The sequence below is a fragment of the Simochromis diagramma genome, unplaced genomic scaffold (assembly GCF_900408965.1).
Source record: "Simochromis diagramma unplaced genomic scaffold, fSimDia1.1 OVJJ01000778.1, whole genome shotgun sequence".
Classification (NCBI taxonomy): domain Eukaryota; kingdom Metazoa; phylum Chordata; class Actinopteri; order Cichliformes; family Cichlidae; genus Simochromis; species Simochromis diagramma.
Window position 1 is genome coordinate 97,911 of NW_024387438.1, and position 21,285 is coordinate 119,195.

General features: G+C 41.9%; 1 protein-coding gene across 3 annotated transcripts; it reads right to left on the minus strand.

The window, feature by feature from the left end:
* Positions 1–2,488: 2,488 nt before the first annotated feature.
* Positions 2,489–16,317, minus strand: LOC120722439 (GTPase IMAP family member 8-like). Of its 3 annotated transcripts, XM_040013428.1 has the most exons (6): positions 16,251–16,317; positions 14,093–14,145; positions 12,877–12,924; positions 10,543–11,157; positions 5,892–7,052; positions 2,489–5,802 (listed from the first exon to the last, which is right to left on the minus strand). In XM_040013428.1, the coding sequence occupies exons 2-6, from the start codon at positions 14,112–14,114 to the stop codon at positions 4,241–4,243; spliced, it is 3,408 nt and encodes a 1,135-aa protein (XP_039869362.1). In that variant the 5' UTR covers positions 14,115–14,145; positions 16,251–16,317; the 3' UTR covers positions 2,489–4,240. The 3 variants fall into 3 exon arrangements, with proteins under 3 accessions (XP_039869362.1, XP_039869363.1, XP_039869364.1); XM_040013429.1 differs by lacking the exon at positions 16,251–16,317 and having other exon boundaries at positions 14,093–15,799; XM_040013430.1 differs by lacking the exon at positions 12,877–12,924 and having other exon boundaries at positions 2,490–5,802; positions 16,251–16,269.
* Between the last annotated feature and the right edge of the window lie 4,968 nt (positions 16,318–21,285).

A 21,285-nucleotide genomic window follows, 5' to 3' on the forward strand; every position in this document is an offset into this window, starting at 1 on the left:
TGGCCTGTATTTATATAGCGCTTTACTAGTCCCTAAGGACCCCAAAACGCTTTACACATCCAGTCATCCACCCATTCACACACTGGTGATGGCAGCTACATTGTAGCCACAGCCACCCTGGGGCGCACTGACAGAGGCGAGGCTGCCGGACACTGGCGCCACCGGGCCCCCTGACCACCACCAGTAGGCAACGGGTGAAGTGTCTTGCCCAAGGACACAACGACCGAGACTGTCCAAGCCGGGGCTCGAACCGGCAACTTTCTGATTACAAGACGAACACCCAACTCTTCAACCACGATCGCCCCGTTTCACTGGCATGCATGCCACACAGTTCTTTATGAAATGAATACAGGATAGATCGTGTGGCTACATTCTGGGGTTTGAAGGACATATGCAGCTGAATACCGTCTGCATAACAATGGTACGAGATGTACTCAAAGCTATTCAGGATATGTGGGAGCATATATAGAACACTTTTGAAATAAAAGGCAGCTTGTTTAAAATATGTAGGGACACAGACGGAGGTCAAAGAATTATTAATTACCTTAAGAACAAACGGTCCAATGGTGTTGAAGACCCATTTGAAGAGTGTGGTGGTTTCATTTTGTCAACCAAACTGATGACAGCGTTCAGAGAGTCTGTTAAAGCGTGGAGTCAGAGAGAAAGGAGGAGGACTGATGTTTGCTCTGGAAATATTACACTTATTAATAAAGAAAGAAAGTTTTCACACTCTTCATGTGAGTGACCAGTTAGAGCAGGAGGTGCAATGTTTCTGAACTTTCGAAAAGTTCCTTTTATATGTTTAATAAAATTTGTTTCATGTGCTAAAAAGACAAAATCTGTTAAATTGTTTCTATATCATTAACATAAACATGTAATAAAAATGACTTCATCACTGCCAGAGATGATTCAGTGATAATGAATAATCACTAAAAATGATCAAAGTCTTTGTGTTCAACTAAAACTAATCAACTGCTTTGATTACACTCTGGTTTGTTCCTGAATGGCTTCAGGGCCCTGTGGTGAGGTGGGGGGGGGGGGGGGGGGGGGGTCACTTGAACAATGGAGACCTGGACCTGTAGGTCCTGTTCTGTCTCATCCAATCAGCACGCAGCTCTCATGATATAAAGCAGCCTAAAGGGCAGAGTCCCACAGTTCACACTGAGAACATCACCCAGACCACGATGGATGGAAGCAGGACCACAGAGCACAGATCCAGCAGCCAGACTGCATCCAGTCCCAACAACAAGACTCTGACCTCCAGGACACCTCCTGTCCTCTCCTCATGTACCGTCAGCCAGACACGCTTCTACTTCTCTCCGATGGACATCTCTGACTGCAGGGACAAACTGCAGACGCTGAGCCGTGGTCAGGACTTCCAGGAGCTGGCTCGGGAGCTGGCTCTGCACTTTGACCAGCACGTGTGCGCTCACTGCCTGGCTGTGGACGGTCTGCAGGAGGCCAGCGATGTCGAGGAAACAGACCTGTGAAAGTCTTCCACCACGTCCACAGCAGCTCCACGTCAGCCGGATGTTCACCCCACAAACCAAACGGTCCTTTTAAAGACCAAACACCCACAACTAAGAGCTCTCCAACAACAGCACTCTCATTTCTATCACTGCTGTCTGGACACGTCTGATCTTCATGTTCCTTTATGCTTCAGATGTAATCAATACCAGTTATTGATTACATCATTAATTGGCTGTTTAACAAGTTTCATGCAGAAGAATACATTTGAGCCATTCAGTAAAACAAAGATGATTGAATCAACCTTGTTGGATTCATATTCAGAGCGATCAGTCAGATCATCTTTACTTTGCATAACTCTAACCCTGCATTTTTGTTTTTTATTCATCTCAAACTAAACGATATTTCTACAAAGTTTGAGCAACAACAGAAAGCACCATAAAACATCCTCATCGCTCACACGAAGAGTCATTTTCCAGGCTGTTTAAACCTCCAAATAGGATCAGATATTAAATGTGTTCATTTAGTTCTGTTTTTAAAAAGATTCATTTGTTGTAGTTAATAAAAAATGTTTGAAAAGTCCTGATCAGCATTTTCTAAATGACAGAGTGAAACCAAGCTTCTCTCCACACTTCAGCTCAGAAAGGCAGCAGATGGGATAACTCTGCCTGAGTTTGCAGCAGATCCATTCAGACAGATCAGCGTCACATGTTTGTCCCCACAGTGAGAGACGTCCATCAGAGGCAGAGTGAAGCAGAGGCGTGTCTGGCTGACGGTGGACGAGGAGAGAATATAACTGCTGTGATTATATTGCATTTTCTGACATACTGAAAATCTGCAGCATCAGCAGGAACTGAATCTGCATCAACATTTAGTTCAGATTGTTTTTTGTGCTCATTTGAATAATTCTATAGATGCTTGTGAAGAAAATGCACAGTGTTAGATGATGCATATGATGCAGGTTAATTAACTACTATTTAACTGGTACATGAGCAATGATGCCGAAAATCCAAAAACATTTTTATGTTTTTATTCATTAAAGCTGATTAAAAATATGTAAGAAAGTAACCAATGGGATATTTTTGAGTCCAGCTCTCACACTCAGCTGTTGGTCTTTAAAAGGACTTGTGTCTCCTTTCATTGCTCATTGGCCAAAAAACATCTGGATGATCCCCGAGACGTCTGGGAAAACTTTCTGTGGGCTGATGAGACAAAAGCTGAACTGTGATTCTCGTTACATCTGGATCAAACTAACAGCAGTTCATAAAAAGCTCACAACAACAGTCAGACATGGTGATGGTAGTGTGATGGGCTGGGCTGCTGCTGAATTCTGCTCCTGAATGTCTCCACCAGAAAAACCTAAAGGAGCTTCGACCATCACTTCCTGCTCTGCAGCTAAAGAGCACTTGGGGAATGCAGCAGGACGATGATCCAAAACCAGCAAATTCTCCTTAAAAAAAGTTTTTGAGTGGCTGAGTCCAGACTTAAATCAGATTAAGAAAAAAACCAAATGTTTTTTGACCACTCAGGGATCCTGCATTTACCTGCAACGATGCTGAGAATGAAAAGGCACCAAAAACATAAACCCACTCATGCTGCCACAGAGAAACAAGTTCAAACTTTGCTTAAAATTCCAACCTTTGTTTTTATTGGCAACAGTTTCTTTATCAGGACTTTGTTGTGCACATTACAATCACTAATTACCATAATACAGGTTATACACATTTTACCTTATAGACAAAAACTTATGCAAATCAAATATGTCCGCATAGGTGGAGCAGTTCATGTAATTTTGCAAGTTCAGTAATTTAAAAACACATAATTTCAGAGCTGAATGAAGATGTTTGACTTCATCATTTAACAACGATCAATCAGAGCTGATTACAGAGAAAAACTGTTTACATTAATAATTAAAGAAAACACGGATACGATCTTAGTTATGCCATAAAACTGGTGTAAATGATATGCAGATATGTTTTTATAATGAATAACTGCTGTGATATTTGGAGAGAACAGGTTAAATTATAACAAAATTTAAAACATGATTTATTCATCGTAAGTGAAAGAAAAATAATCATTAAGTTTTCTTTCACTTGTTTATTTATTCATCTTGTGTTTATTATTAATGACACATTTATGCAAAATAAACAAAAACAAAAAACAATCATAATCAAACCACAAATATTGACAACAGAACAATATATGAAAGAACATCCAGATTCCTTTTAACAACAATCTAATATTAAAAAAGAAAAAAAAACATTTTGGTCAAATGGTGATTTTGACCAAACCAAAGAAAATCATCCACATGAGTAATTTTACTTACATAGTGCAGGTTAACGTGTAAATCAAAATGATTATTATTGGTTATGAGTGGAGTTAGTAGGCGGATGGCCACGCCCCTCCCTGAGCCTGGTTCTGCTGGAAGTTTCTTCCTGTGAAAGGGAGTTTTTCCTTCCCACTGTCACCAAAGTGTTTGATCATCTGATTGTAGGGTTTCTCTGTATTGTTGTAGCGTCTTTTCGTTACCATATAAAGCCCCTTGAGGCGACTGTTGTTGTGATTTGGTGCTATATATATATATATATATATATATATATATATATATATATATAAAACTGAACTGAACTATTTGAGATGATATCCAATCAGCAGCTTCTTCTGTGGTCGTGATGAACAATCATGTGTAAAACATGCAGAACAACAAGTCTGCACATGTTGTTTGTTTCTGTCCTCTAACAGTTAAAGAACAGCTGTAAAAGTGGATTTCTCTTTATAAAATGCTGCAGGTCGACGCGTCCTTGATCTCTTCATTCAAGATTTCTTGCATTAACTTATTTAGTTGTTCTTCGTGTTCTTCCTGGAGGTTTTCTTTCCCCTCTTCATTTGTCACAGATCTCATTTCTTTTTCATGTTTTTGCATTAAATTCTTGATCCTATTCGAATAGTCAGTCTTTTTGGTCACACGTCTCACTAAGTCGTAAATTTCCTTCTTATGTTCTTCCTTCTGAGCTGCTAAATCATCCACGTGTTTCTTCTGGGCTTGGTTGAACTCTTCAGCTTTCTTTCTGGCTTCCTGTTCATGTTTCTTCTTTAGATCATCCAGAGTTTTCTTATGAATTTCCTCCAATCCTTTTATTTCCTCTTCTCTTCTTCTTTGATCGTCTTCTTTATTGGTTTTTTCACATTCCAGCTTTTCGTTATAATCTTCCTGTAGTTTTTCCATTTTTTCTTTCTCTTCCTCTCGTCTTTTGTCTTCGTCTTGTCGTTGTTTGTCCCACCATTCTTTCTGTTCTTTCTCCCACTCCTCTTGTTTTCTTCTCATCTCTTCTCTGGCTTCTTCCAGTTTTCTGTCCACATTTTCCTTTGCCTCTTTTTCTGACTGAATTTGTTTGTCCAGCTTTTCAAGTTCTGCTTCAAATTCTTGTCGGCGTCTTTCTTCTTCAGCTTCCTTTTCCCTTTTCTCCTTTTCCCTGATTTCCTGTTCCTGCTTTCTCTTCTCTTCTTCTTCTCTAATTTTATTTCTCATTTTTTCGAGTTCTTTTCCTCTCTGTATTCTCTCCTTTTCTCTTTCTTCATCCATTCTTTTCTTCATAGCCTCCATTTCTTCCTTATGTTTTCTTTCAAATTCTGCCTTTTGTTCCTGAATCTCTTCTTCCTTCTTCTTTAAAATCCTCAGCATCTCCTTCCTTATCGCAGTTTCAGCCTCTTGCAGCATCTCGTTGGTGTAGAAGCTTCCTCCATTGTCCTTCACCATGGTGTCAATCTTTGCTATCAGCTCACTGACTTGTGTGCGGTTTTGTTTGTCAGAGTTATTGAACACATGGTATCTTCCTCCACAGTCAGAGATCAGCTTCTTAAAGGAACTGTGACATTTCTTCTTGATGTAATCATCAACAGACTCTCTCTGACGCTCCAGATCGTCTCCTCTGGTTAAAAGAACGATGGTGAACTTTTCTGAATCCTTCCCAAAGAATTTCTTGATGAGTTTCAGTGTCTCCTTCTCTTCTGCTGTGAATCTGCCGATCTCTACCACCAGCAGGAAGACATGTGGTCCTGGAGCCAGGAGACTGACACATTTCACCAGCTCCTCTTGAATTTCTTCATTGGACAAACTTGTGTCAAACAGACCAGGAGTGTCGACCACAACAACAGGACGACCGTCCACCTCACTATTTGCTTTCTGACAGCATTGTGTGACCGACATTTGACTTGATGCAGCTTCAAACTCATCTCTTCCTAAAATGGTGTTTCCTGTAGAGCTCTTTCCACAGCCGGTCTTCCCAATCAGCACAATCCTGAGACAGTCTGAGTCCTGTTCTCCACCTTCACCACCTAAAACATGAAAACAAGAACAAGTTAACACTTGTATACTGGATTAAAACTCTGGGTCATTGGAAAATATCACAATCTAAACTACTTACCAGTGACAAGTTTTAAGACTTTCGCCATTTGTGCGTGTAAAAATGTTGCAGTTGTATAACAGCACAGTTTTCCTGCAGGCTGACTAATTTTGTCCACAATCTCAAACATCTCTGGGATCTGCTGTTTTTTCTTGATGTTGAGAACAACTGATCTTCCTTCACAGCTCTGGAGGAGCTTCTGGATGTTCTTATTTTCCTTTAAAAAGTTACCAACAGCTGGATCTGTAGGATCTGAGTCCACGGTGAACAGAATCATGGTGAAGTCATTGACTTGAGAGCCGAATGCATCCTGGATGGTCTCTAACTCTCTCTTGTCTTCGTCTCTCAAACAATCCACAGGTAGGACCAGGATGAAGGCATGGACACCCTCAGGATCACAGAGGGAGATACACTTGAATGATTCCTCCATCACTGCCTTCTGAGGTTTTCCATACAAGGCAGGCAGCTCCACCAGGGAAACCCAACGTCCACACACCTCTCCCTGATGTTTAACACACTCTGATGAGTTGGAGGCTGAATGAAGCTCAGTCTGACCTAAAATGGCCTTGGCTGCTGACGTCTTCCCTGCTCCTCTCCTCCCACACAGAACCAGGTTCAGACTGGACTTCAGATTGGGTTTAGCCTCTTCTTTTAACATTAGATATTTTCCCCAGTTTTCATTCACTATCTCATTCATTTCTTCCATCAACTCTGAATAATCTGTAGCAGAACAATTTTTTTCAAACCAGTTCTGCCTTTGGTTGCAGTCTTCAATGAGTTTTTCCACTGAGTTATTGCCTTTCTCCTCTTTCTGTGTTATAATGACCATTGAGTGTTTAAGAGCATCTTGACCAAACAAGCTCAGGACCAAATTCAGAGTTTTTCTGTCCTCTTCGGTGAAATCAGAAGGTTTCACTAACAGCAGCAGAACATTTGGTCCAGGAGGACAGAGACTCACACAGCTCTTCATCACTTCGAACAGAGTTTTCACAGACAGACTGAAGATGTCGGGGGTTTTGACTACTGTTAACGGTTTCCCTCTCCACTCTCCAGAGGCAGCGCGACATTGCTTTCCTCCAAGAACTTTAGGCATATTAAACTCTTTCTTTCTAATGATGATCTTTTCCAGGGATGATTTTTTGTTCTCACTTTTTCCAAACAGCATTATCCTGAGTTCATGTGCTGAAAAACAAAGATAAAACTTGTAAATTACCTTTAAAATTGTGACACACAGACTTTTGTCACCACAGTTTTACTACATTCTGTTACAGGGTTTGAAACATTAATAAGATCACCTGATTGGTTAAATACCACCACCATTTACTTCTTTTTCCTAAAACAGTTAGCTGATGATTGCTCACAATAACAAGAAAACTGCAGATGCACTCTCTACTCACAGCGCACAACCAGTATCACCTTTTAATGTCATCTGCCCCTCTGTGAATCGCTGCCTTATCGTGGTTGAGGGGCTTGTGTCTTCCAGGGATCCCAGGTGCTATGTTGTTGGGGGGCTTTTGCCACCTGGTTGTGTGTCCCATTACAAGTTGGCCCTGAGTGAGGGACCAGACACTAAGCCATTTAGAAGACCCTTATAAGACCCTTACCAGACCAAGGGAACAGTTTACCCTGTCAGGCATCCGGTTACCTGGGCCCCATTTTGGAGCTAGGACATGGGAGGTGACCCGAGGGAGAGCATCTGGTGACTTGCCGTAGCCCATGGGGCCTGGCCAGGTGCAACCTGAAGAAGGAACATAGGCCCATCCTCCTTTAGGCAACCCATCTTAAGACGCCATAGAGGTCGGGTGCAATGTGTGTACTAAGAACGTTGACACTGGCAGACTGATCCCTGCTACAGAGACTGGTGACTTGGACATGGACTCTCACCTCTCTGGTGGGGAAGGAGCCTGAGCTAGTGCATGAGGCCTGGGAATGCTTTGGTATTCCACCGGATAAGCTAGAGGAGTTGTCTAGAAAGAGCAAGGTGTGAGGTTCTCTGCTTAGGCTGCTGCCTCCAGAAACCAGAGTCTGGGGACAACAAGGACAAAGTCATCCCTCACCGTAGGTGAGGACACAGAGTCAGTTATACAACTCGTTGGTGGCAGAGCCCCTGGGGTGGATGAGGTTTGCCCTGAGTTCCTGAAGGCTCTGGATGTTGTAGGGCTGTCTTGGTTCACACACCTCTACAGGATCTCATTGAGAGCCTTTAGATTGGTAAGCCAGGGTGGGGGTTCTTATCCTCAACAAGGTGGACATAAGGGGGTGCTCCAACTACAGTGGTTTGCAAAAGTATTCGGCCCCCTTGAACTTTCCCACATTTTGTCACATTACAGCCACAAACATGAATCAGTTTTATTGGAATTCCAGGTGAAAGACCAACACAAAGTGGTGCACACGTGAGAAGTGGAACGAAAATCAGACATGATTCCAAACATTTTTTACAAATAAATAACTGCAAAGTGGGGTGTGCGTAATTATTCAGCCCCCTTTGGTCTGAGTGCAGTCAGTTGCATATAGACGTTGCCTGATGAGTGCTAATGACTAAATAGAGTGCACCTGTGTGTAATCTAATGTCAGTACAAATACAGCTGCTCTGTGACGGCCTCAGAGGTTGTCTAAGAGAATATTGGGAGCAACAACACCATGAAGTCCAAAGAACACACCAGACAGGTCAGGGATAAAGTTACTGAGAAATTTAAAGCAGGCTTAGGCTACAAAAAGATTTCCCAAGCCTTGAACATCCCACGGAGCACTGTTCAAGCCATCATTCAGAAATGGGAGGAGTATGGCACAACTGTAAACCTACCAAGATAAGGACGTCCACCTAAACTCACAGGCCGAACAAGGAGAGCGCTGATCAGAAATGCAGCGTGGAATTCCAATAAAATTGATTCATGTTTGTGGCTGTAATGTGACAAAATGTGGGAAAGTTCAAGGGGGCCGAATACTTTTGCAAGCCACTGTATATGGGGATCACATTCCTCAACCTCTCCAGGAAAGTCTATTCCAGGATGATGGAAAGGAAAAGTCCATGCTTTAGTCAAAACTCGGATACAGAAGGAACAATGTGGTTGTAGTCCCAATCACGGAACACTGGACCAGCTCTTAACCTCACAGAGATATCTGAGGGTGCATGGAAGTTTGCCCTACTCGTCTACATGCGTTTAGTGGACTTGGAGAACGCATTTGACCGTGTCCCTCAGAGTATTCTGTGAGAAGTTCTTCAGGGGTATGGAGTGTTTTGCCTGTTGCAGCAAGCCATTTGATTCTTCTACAACCATTGCTAGAGCTGGGTCCACACTGCTGGCAACAAGTCAGACTCCTGGTGGGTGTTGGACTCCAGCAAGACTGCCCTTTGTCACCAATCCAGTTCATTATTTTTATGGACAGAATTTCTAGGTGCAGTCCAGTGGTGGAAGGCTTCCACTTTTTTGGCATCACAAATTCGTCACTGCTTATTTTTTCAGATTATGTGTTTCTCATCAGTTTGGCTCATCAGGTGGTTTCCTCCAGCTCGCACTGCAACAGTTCACAGCCAAGTGTGACGTGGCGAGAATGAGAATCAGCACCTCCATATCAAAGGCCATGGTCCACAGTTGGAAGAGGATCTCCACCTTCTTTCAAACTGGAATCGTTCAAACCCGAACTGAAGTTGGAAAGTTCACAGCTAGACGCAGATGATCTCACCTCTCCATAATCCATGACTTTCTAAAATAGTTTCCTAGAACTGTTATCAAGCTAAACACCTTTCTTACCAACAGTACTTTAGGCTACGTCCACGTGTACACGGGTGTTTTTGAAAATACGGTATTTTCTATGCATTTGGGCCTTTCATCTACACATTAACAGCATTCTGGGTCACTGACAGCTGAGATTTTTAAAAGCTCCTGCCAGGGTGGAGATTTTCAATTTACTCACGCAACATCAAAGGTGTGCGCCGTTTTTGACGTCACGCTGTGCGCCATGTTATTGTTTACATGAGATGAATTTCAACAATGGCGGATAAAGACAAAATACTGTCTATCCGCTGTTAATCTTACTATCTGCAGTTTTCACAGGCTTACATACACACACACAGCTACTGTCCCTCCGTTAAGAAAGACAGAGGCGTCAGAGTGAACTTCGGACGTGGTTTCTACATTCAACACAGACGTTATCACAACCCAAATCCCGACGTCCGTTTTGAATAAATGTAATATTTTTTCAGTTACATTTCTGTATGCTCTATGCATGTGGTTCATTCCTAACGTGTGAGTCTACACAACAGCCAAAATACTGTCTTTAGTTATTAACATTTGAAATAATGAAATCGGTTGAAAATGGCACTTGCAAAGTAACACAAAATTAGCTGCCTTTCAGAAAAACAAAAACTTTTCAGAAGTACTGAAGGTTTTGTCAGGATACAAAGGCCTGTTTACTCTTTCCCTCCCAGGCTTCTATACGTCCGATTGGCTAACATTTCATTTTTACTGTTTACATGTGGACGGGATTATATTTAAGAGCTGCATCATTTTAAAAAAAAGTCATCTCCAGGATCATCTCCAGTGAGCCAGCAGTTGTCAGGAGTTTCCAGACAGTTTTACAAATTGCAGGATTTGTAAAACACTGTTGAAAACCCTGAACTTGAACCTGACCATCACATTATACGGTACAGAAAACACAGTTTTAGACTCACCGCCCCTAATAGGATCCAAGTTGGCAGGGACTTTTTCTTCCTCATCTTGACTGGGTGAAACCGATGTTTCCTCACTGGAAACTTCCTCCCTCATGCTCTTCCTCACCACTGTATCTATGGCTGCTAACAGCTGCTCTTGTTCCAGGTTCTTCTGCCACAACAATTTTTCTCTACATTTCTTGATAATCTCTCCTAACTGTGGATGCTGCTGATACTTTTCAATGGAACTTGAACTCTTGTCTTTGGGCATTATCAGAGCCAGTGAACGATCAAATGATGGATCACCGAAGAGTTCAAGGACCATTTGTAGCCTCTGTTTGTGATCCTCAGTGAAGTCTGCAGGCTGGAGGACCAGCAGAAACACATGAGGTCCAGGAGCAGAGAGTCTCACACAGTTCTCAACTTGTTTCGTCAGATCTTCTGGGGAGATTTTAGCCGACAGCAGATCTGGAGTGTTGATGAGATCGATTTCTTTCCCCTTCAGCTCCCTTTTGACTCTCAGACAGAGGTCTGCTTTATCCTCAGAGCTGAACACAGTCGCTCCCAGTATGAAGTTGCCCACTGAGCTCCTCTTAGACCAGCTGTTCCCCAGCAGAACGACCCTCAGCTCACACACTGAAAAATAAGTTCAGTTACTGAAACACTGAGTTTATTTTAAACACACGTTTTTAAATTATTCATTGATTTTTTGTAGAAACTATAATATTCATGTCTCATTCTGTGATGTTTTAACCACATTTTCTTCTCCTTTTGTAAAAGAAATGAAACGATTATGCTCTTCAGTCTAAAGCAGTTTAAACATTTTATCCACGTTGTAAGATGTACATATTGGTAATAATTCAGATTCCAATGGTTATAGATAAGGAAACACTTAAATAAATGGGGAAATTCATTTTACTTTATTAAAATCACATTTTAGCATCATTTTCATGGTTATTTAGTGTTTTTCTACTTTTTTAAGTTTCTGCTGTTGCTTTAATCCACTGTAATAACACCCATGCTGGGCAGTCGGACCTCTGCACTGTAGAGGCTGTAACCAGTGTTGGGGAGTAACTGAATACATGTACCGCCGTTACGTATTTAAAATACAAAATATGAGTAACTGTATTCCGTTACAGTTACCGTTTAAAAAGGTGGTATTTAGAATACAGTTACTTTGTTGAAATAAATGGATTACACGGCCGTATTTTCCTGTGTCATAAGGCTCTGTCCTCTCTATATTTGGTAATATTTTTGGTGAGTGCGAGGGAGGGAGAAAAAGAAAAAGTACAACTTGTCACGGAGCAGAAACGGGAGCTGGAAGCATGTAAATATAATAACAACCACTGCAGCCTGACAAGCCCAGTTGTAAGTAAGCTATGAAGACTCGACTGTACGCTGTGTTCGTGTTTCCTCTGAAACAATAAGTCCTGTTGGAGCAGCCTTTCAATGCCTCTCTCTGTCTCTCGCTAGCAAAGTCGACCCAGACAACAAATTAAAGCTAGTTTTCAGCTACGAGCTCAACACGAACCCGACGTATCAGCCAGAGGTCCCTTTACTACGGTTCGGAGCCACGGACCTGTTTTATATACGCGCTGAATAGTTTTCTACACGAGATCGCTGCAAAAAGTGCAGCCTTACCTAATGTCCACCTACTGTTACTCATTTATATTAAGATTTAAACATGTAGCTGGTGTTGGTGTGGAGAGTAGCCTTCAGTAATAGTAATGAATCACACAGCAATAGGACATTCATTATCATGCTTTTTACAAAGTAATCCAAAGTATTCAGAATACGTTACGAAATACATTTTGGGACATGTAATCTGTAATCTGTAATCTGTAGTGGAATACGTTTTAAAAGTAACCTTCCCAACACTGACTGTGACTAGCTGTGGAGTCAAACAGTTTAAATAATTTTGTCGTGCAGCGTACAGCGACATTCATGTGAGTTCAAGTTTGTGGAAATTAATATTTGTGTGTTTGTTTTCAGCTACAAAGCAACTTTTGTGGATTATTTCAACTGCACAAGGACACATGTACGGCTTCACTACCAGCTAGTGATTTCCACGGTCACTGAGCATTTTTACTCAATTTCTTCAAAAATATTAACAGTATGAACAAAACAGAAATATACTTATACATATTTAATCAATTTAATTTCCCATTCAATGCATTCAAGATTTTGACCTGTAACTACTGGACTCACAAATAAGCAGGAAATCAGGCTGCAGGATTTAATAGATGCTTCGTTCTCTCTTTAAATAAGAAAGCTCCTGGCATAACATTTCATTCCTCTAATCCACCAGTTTCTCTTATTTTATTCATGATATGAAATGTTGTTAGTTTGACTTACAGTCCTCAAACTCTGAGCTGCTGTGTTCTGGTTTGTTGAAATCATCATCTGCAAAAATACAGAAACATGAATCAGTGTGCTCCAATTTACAATTTCAGGCTGAAAACACAAGAATCTACAAATGCTACGGGAATAAAGTTTAAAAAAAAATTTCAGTTTAGCAAAAGTAAGTTTAGTTTGTTAACTGCTCTGGCATCACCTTTACACAGACAGTTTCAACACATACGGATCAATATTTAACCCAAGCTGTCAGAGCTCACAGCTCACATCAGTACAAAATGAAAAATGATTAAAATTAAATCATCAATCATCATAATTCAATTAGCTCATTAAATGTTATTTCCTCCTAAAATCATTTATGTTCAGTGATGATAAGTAAATAAACACTCTGTGTGTGTGTGTGTGTGTGTGTGTGTGTGTGTGTGTGTGTGTGTGTGTGTGTGTGTGTGTGTGTGTGTGTACATAATCATTGCTTGGGCATCAGTGAAAGCTCAGACTTTACAGTTCTTGTAAGACGATCACTCGCCTGGCTCGCAGTTCAATGTGAGTTTGAGAAACTTTATGGACGTCACATTAGTGCATTAGTGTAACACATAACACAACTTGTGCAATCCATAGCAAGTTTCTTGAAACGCCTCCTGGAGCAGGCGTTCATGCAAAGCCAACGAAGGTTCATCAAAGGGCTGCACTCTAACTCAGCATCACAGCTCGATTCAGTGGCTGCTTCAGAGAGGATAAAGCTCTGCCTGTACCAGCTTCAGGTTATTCAGAAATTTAAAGCAAATTATAATGCTGAGTGTAAATGTGTGAATCACTCCTGCAACCTCCGTCCTGGAAACGTTCAGTGACGAGTCTCTTCTCTCTGGTTGAAGCTGGTGGTTTAGTGTGCAGAGTCTCAAGTTTCATTTGGAGCTGATTTATGTGCTGAACATAAATGTTTTTTATGTTTGTTTTTAAGAGAAAACTAATTCAACAAAAAATGGAAAAAAAAACTCATCATATTTCTTTTTCTGTTTACAAAACAGAGAATTATTATTATTATCATGATGGGTTTTTTTTTTTCTTCCAACAGGTGAACAGGTGTGTTGCATGGTCAGAATCACAGTAAGTTACCAAAGGCCAACAGTGCCAACCAATTTTCACACTCCTGTCAGTATAAACAATGAATCTGATCTCAGCAGGCTGCAGGTCTCACCTGCAGTCTGTCTGGACTCACCAGGTGCTGCTGCTGCCATCATGTCACTGCTGAAAGTCCACCGACTGACTGACCTGGAGAGAGGAAAAGATGCTTTTAGGCTCTCTTGTGCTAAACTTGCTCATACAGACACATGCAGTATCATACAGTAAGTCTTTGGATGAGCAGTGAATACTAAATACTTTACACTGTGTCCCCAGAACTCCAGAAAAACAATGGTCTGCACAGCTCAGATGCCAAAAACACAGTAAGCTGTTGTGCATCAATTATTGAATTATTATTTTGTAACTTTGATGTGTTTCTTTGGTCTGTTGTTCAGAATGATGCAGACAGACAGCAGCTACGTCAAATCTCCAAGCAAAGCCCTACAGTCCACATCAAGACCTTGAAAAGCTCATCCATGCCTTCATTACTTCGAGACTAGATTATTGCAATTCTCTGTACATGGACCTCCAATTCTCTCTCCTCCAGCGTTTAGTTCAAAACACCTCTTAACTGGCACCAGAGGGCATGATGACATCACTACTGTTCTAGCCAATCTACACTGGCATGTCCGATGTCCGCATGTCAGATTCCATTCAATCGTTTAAATCACGCTTAAAAACTCACCTGTTCCATCTAGCGTTTGAAGCAAATTCGTTTGGACTTCCTCCCGGTCTGCAGTTGTGCTGTGTAACTGTAACTGTAACTGTAACTGGTTTTAATTGTTTTTAACTGTTTTTGTTGCTTTTGTTGTTTCTGTTTTGCTACCTTGTGTGAAGCACTTTGATGGACACTGTCCTTTTTAAATGTGCTATAGAAATAAAATATTGATTGAGTTAGCAAACGAAAGTTTTTCTTCACAAGCACTGAAAACATTCATGCCAAGCTTCTAAGCAGTCATTGTGTGTTATACGTTTCCTGTCATTTGTTTCATTTTTGAGTATCACTGAACTTTTCTTCTGCTTTTCTTTGTGTGAATGTGAACAAGAAATTTGATGTGAGTAGTTTCACAGTCTGTTAAGACGATGAACTAAAATGACCTGGTCCAAAACTTTAGAGGTGGAAAAACTACATATCAGAAATCACTGAAAGTGAAGAGAGATGTGGAAGTGCAGCAAGACAGCAAGAGCAAAGTAACTCTGACGTGGACGATCTGTGTTTGGACAAACAAGGTTTAAGAGATAAATGTTTGTGTTTTAAGTGGATTCAGAAGGTTAGTAACACCATTTAGAGAGGACTCAGCCTCAGAATTATCACAAAAATTGATTTTATGAGCTAAAAATGAAAAGTCGACTGACTCAAACACTTGTTAAAAACATGTTAATACTAAACAATATTGGCGTTTTCTCAAAAATAAAAAGTGGACAGCATTATTTTAGCTCACTGAAACGCTCTTCTGGACTCAAACTAAGACCCTTGTTAATGTCACAGATTACAGTACCAGCATACATGTAACATGTTACATGTAACATGTCAATTTAAGGATCTTTTCATAGGAAAGAGATTCTTCATCCATTTCAAAAGTGGACTTCTTAGTTTGTTTTCATGTTGCCACTCATTAAGTCAGTGATTCCATAAAAATACACAAAATGTTCAAGGACAGTTTCAGGTTTAATAAACATTTGCAAGCAGAGCTGTTTATCTAAGCAGCAGAGGGAACCAATCAGAGCCACAATAAGGACAGCTGCAAAAACATCTGTACACTCAAAAACGGATTATTATCCCTCACAAACATGAAGCAATAATTCTGAGTAAAATGCAGCTGAAATATGTAAAATCACACATTTAACATTTTATATTGTTTTTATGTAACAAATTTACATGGATTAATTACCCAAAGTCAGTGTTTTGAACATAAATATTATTTTTGAGTGTGTCCACATCTCTCAGCCAGTCAGGAAAAATGCAAATGAGGTGGAAAACTCGATTCAAATAAAAGGAAGAAATGACCGAAACATATTTCATGTCACAAATATTTTAGTTTAGCCAAAGAGGCGGAAGCGAGAGAGTCACAGCAGAAACACTAAAAAAGGCAAATAATTTAGATTCTATGAGAATAAAGAAGATGAAAAACTGACTGATCTGTTATAGTTTGAGTGATTGATTCCTTTTAACAGCAGGTGTGTGTGTGTGTGTGTGTGTGTGTGTGTGTGTGTGTGTGTGTGTGTGTGTGTGTGTGTGTGTGTGTGTGTGTTACCTGTTTGCCTCGATCTGACTTCACAGCTGAACACCTCTGCACGCTCTGCGACACAGCAGTGCTTCTTCTTCTGTGTGATTGTGTGTCTGATCACATGGTGTGCGTGCGGTGGGGGGTAGTAATGGTGATCATGTTTTCTGTACTGATGCTTAAATAAAAAACTTTTTTTCTTTGTAAATGTTAGTAATTATTATAAGTTTTTGTTTAAAAAAAAACAGCAAATAAGAAATGCTGATAGAAATAATGATTGATCATGAAGAACATTAATGAGGCTGAAGCTGAAGCAACACTTTTCTAAATAGAATCAACTAAAACAAAGATCAGAGGAAATAACTTATTTCAAACAATAATGATCCACACTTGAGACCTGATTTTTAAATATATTTGTCCATCCATCCATCTTCATCCGCTTTATCCGAGGCCGGGTCGCGGGGGCAGCAGCCTAAGCAGAGAAGCCCAGACCTCCATCTCCCCAGCCACCTCCTCCAGCTTATCCGGGGGAACACCAAGGCGTTCCCAGGCCAGCCGAGAGATATAATCTCTCCAGCGTGTCCTGGGTCTGCCCCGGGGCCTCCTCCCGGTGGGACATGCCTGGAACACCTCACCCAGGAGGCGCCCAGGAGGCATCCTTGTCAGATGCCCGAACCACCTCAGCTGGCTCCTTTCGATGTGGAGCAGCAGCTGCTCTACTCTGAGCCCCTCCCGGATGGCCGAACTTCTCACCCTATCTCTAAGGGAGAGGCCAGCCACCCTTCGGAGGAAGCTCCAGAACCATGGCCTCAGATTTGGAGGTGCTGATCCTCATTCCCGCTGCTTCACACTCGGCTGCGAACCGTTCCAGTGCGAGCTGGAGGCCCTCACCCGATGGAGCCAACAAATGTATTTGTACATTTACGTATTAAAGCAGGTAGCATTACGAGGGTCTTTTCCTTTAAGAAATGAAATCATTATTTTTAAAGTGTACTCTGGTTTTACTCTCGTCGTCTTTTTCCAATATTTTATTTGTCCAAGTGTGACAAACGTCACAAATCACGATGTATTAAATGCTTTTCACAGCACATCCATCCTCTGGGTTTCAGGGGCAGCAGCAGTCTGATCACCGCCTCCTCTGAAGACCTCGCCTGACATTTGTGATGGAAAATCTCTGAATGATCATCAGCAAATCAAAGTTGTCCTTTTGTTATTTATTGAAAGCAAACAAATCAAAATCACTGACATATAAAAGTGCATCATATCAGACTCAACCAAGGCTGAAGCAGAAACAGTGCTACAGTACTTCTGTCACCCCCACGTCTGGATACGTCTCACTTCCTCCTGTTGACAGATGACACACCGTATGTGGTGAACAGTCCGCTGACTTTTCACCAGATAATAGAAGTGGTTTCTTTCTTACCGTAATGTTTCCACCTACAACTTCCTGTTTACCACAGGTAAGTACAGAACACAACTACATCAAACCTAATAAAAAAACAACATCACGGAGAAACTTTATTAATCGAGGAGGGAAATGTAGTTGTCATAAAATCATAAATACGACTGACAACAAAGCAAATTTATGAAATGAAGCATAGAAAGAGAAACATGTAGCCTCCACCTTCATCCCCAACACTCAGCAGGCTGAATCGTCTTAAAGGAACTTGACAAGTCAAAGTTCAATTTACAAACTGTGGTGTTGGGTCAATGCAGGAGGAATAAACTCCCAGCATGCAGCAGATGTATAACTGCATCATCCGCCCCAAATGAGGCTGGTATGCAAACCGCAGAGGTTCATGTGACTTACTCACTAACCATCTGAGGTGTCTGAGGATCAGTCTCTCCATTACATTCATGATACCAGAGATCAGTGCTACAGGCCTGCAGTCATTCAGTGCCACTGGGTCTCAGGCAGTGGGACTCTCTGAAGGTGCAGGCTCAGGCTGTAGAGGTGGTTCTGGAGTACTCCACACAGCCTTCAGCACTCTGGGGCCGATGTCATCAGGTTCAGCTGTTTTGCACGTTCTGAGCTTCTCAACTATCTTCTCACCTGACTGGCTGTGCTGGCTGTTCTGACTAACTGGGGGCGTGGTGGTATCTGGGGCTGTGATGCAGGGTGGCATGGAGGGGGATGGAGGTCAGAGTGATGGGGGTTTGCTGGAGGAATGTGGAGGTGTCAGAGGAGCACAGATCGTGTGATGTGGCAACCCGTTCTCACTCCCAAAGCGTAACATTTTACGCTAGGTGACAAATCGTCACCATATTACGTTTTCGGCTACCCACCACGTTCCTAAATGACGACCTCGGAAAAAGAGGAAATATGAGAACCGTCTGGACTGAACCTACACATGTTCGCTCTTTTTCTTCAAATCGCTTAGAAACACGCTATTTAACATCATTAAAGTCCTGGTTAAGGTCAGGAATAAGGTTATGGTCAGGGCTAGGGATAAGGTTAGGTTTAGGGCTGGAATACAGGGCTGGAACGTCTATTACCGCGGGAGCGTCATTGCACTGGATTCCAGCCATAACCCGCCGCGTACCATAACAACGCCGAAGGTCTCCTTTCGCGTTCCTCAGGAACGCCGCGGGACGTGACAAAACGTCGACATGTTACGCCTCGGGAGTGAGAACGATGTTTGAGCAGGAGGAGGCGGAGTTAAACCTGTTGTTTTAACTCGTTTGCTCTATGCACATCAGAGTTTCACCCCCACCTTCAGTGATTTTTCTCAGCCCTCTCCTCACGTCCCTGTTGTCTCTGCTCCAACTTCCTTCAGTAGATCACGATCAAGTATCAAGTCTTTGTAAAACCAGGTTTTCTAAAATCTTCAAAAACTAAGAAAGCAGAGAAACTGCTCTGTAATTGAATACATTTTATTTCCATATTTGTAGATAATTTTTCTGTCTTATTTATATACTGTTATTTACTTATGGTCTATATTATTTTTATAAATATGCCTGTGTTTGAAGAACTGACTGCAGACTCTTATGTTATTTAACCATGTCATGTATTTCATTTTTATCAACTCCTCTAATTAAAGGGGAACGATGGCCCGTGATTTATACCCTCCTTCCTTGTTCATTGCACCCCCAGCTGGTCGCAGCAGATGCCCGCCCCTCTCACAGCCTGGTTCTGCCAGAGGTTTCCTCCTCCTAAATGTGAGGTTTTCCTCCCCACTGTCACCAAGTGTTTGCTCAAATGTGATCATCTGATTCTTGGGTTTTTTCTTACAAGATAAAGTGTTTTGAGGTGACTGTTGCTGTGAATTGGAGCTTTATAAATTAAATTAATTGAATTTCTCTTTGGGAGCACAATGATTGAAAACAAAAGAAAAGCAGTGCACATCCCACTCTAAGTGCATCTTATCAAAGCCAGACTACTTCCTTCACACACCCATCCCACATGTGGCTATGGCTCACATCCTCGTGATCACAGCGTGCACCACACAACAGAAGTGGTTTCTTTCTTACAGTAATGTTTTCACCCACAGCTTCCTGTTTACCACAGGTATGAAATGTCAAATGTTTTGTGTACATGTTTAGTCTACAACACAATACAAAAGACATAAAACCTATTGTTTCTACTGTGCAGCAACAACAGTGCATAAACGTCTTTGAGCTGAGGAGAGCAGTAGCTCAACTTCTGGGAGAGGAATGTTTTCCCATCCTTGTCTAATGCAGTTTAGCATCATCCTGCTGAAACATGAAGGCCTTCCCTTAAAAATACTTTTCTAGATGGGAGCATATACTGCTCTAAAAGCTGTAGATACCTTTCAGTATTGACGGTGACTTTCCAGACGTGTACGCTGCCAATCCCATAGATGCTGATGCCCCCTCATACCATCAGAGATGCAGGCTTTGAACTGAGCACTGATAAAACGCTCTGATCCTTGATTCTCTTTAGTCCAGAGGATGCGGTGTTCATGCTTTCCAACAAAAAATTTAAATCTAGATTAGTCTGAGCTCAGAACAGTTTCCACTTTGCCTCAAACCATTTTAAATGAGCTTTGGTCCAGGAAGGATAGTCATGTTCATATATGGCTTCCTCTTTGCATAATGGAGCTTTAACCTGCATGTTCAATTCACTTCACTTCAATTTTATTTATACTGCGCAAAATCACAAAAACAGTCACCTCAAGGTGCTTTATATTGTAGACCCTACAATAATAAAACGAACACTGACAAAACCCAACAATCATATTACTGCCTATGAGCAGCACTTTGGTGACAGTGGGAAGGAAAAACTCCCTTTTAACAGGAAGAAACCTCCAGCAGAACCAGGCTCAGGGAGGGGCGGGGCATCTGCTGCGACCAGTTGGGGTGAGAGAAGGAAGACAGGATAACAGGCAGTGTTGGGGAGTAATGGAATACATGTAACGTCGTTACGTATTTAAAATACAAAATATAAGTAACTGTTTTCCGTTACAGTTACCGTTTAAAAAGGCGGTATTTAGATTACAGTTATTCCCCACCCACCTCACCCACCTCACTTCGGAGGTGGGGTGCCCCCGGCCTCTCGGCCTGGGGCTCGGTCACTCAGGCACAGCTGGCTGCCGGCGGAGCTCACGGGCGCGTCACTGCAACCCCCCCTGGCTTCTGCTCCGCGGCTGCTGAGTGAGCCCTCATCTGGGACTCTCCTCAGCTCTTACTGGGACAGTGGCGCGGCTGCCCCTCTGTTGGTCTTCCTTGGTCTCTTGTGTTCTGGGGGCCTCTGGATGTCTGGAGTTTTGATCTCCTCCATACCTGCTTCATGCCCTGGAGGACGGGGCTGTGGCCCCCCCACACTCCCTAGCAGATCAGTTACATGGAGAAACCTTTGGAATGCAAGCATGCTGATCCACACAGGTATGCACACAGGTGTACACACGGGTATTCATAGACGTGGACTACAGCTTTCTTGGCTGCTGCCTCAAAGCACATTGTGCGCTGTCTATCTTGCGTGCTGCACAATATCGTTTATTATTTAGTAACTACTGATATCTACTGCTAGCTAGTTTATTGTGATGGTGCTTTTTTTTTTTATTATGTTGCTCTTTGTTGTTTGCTTTCTCTTCTGATTTTTTTT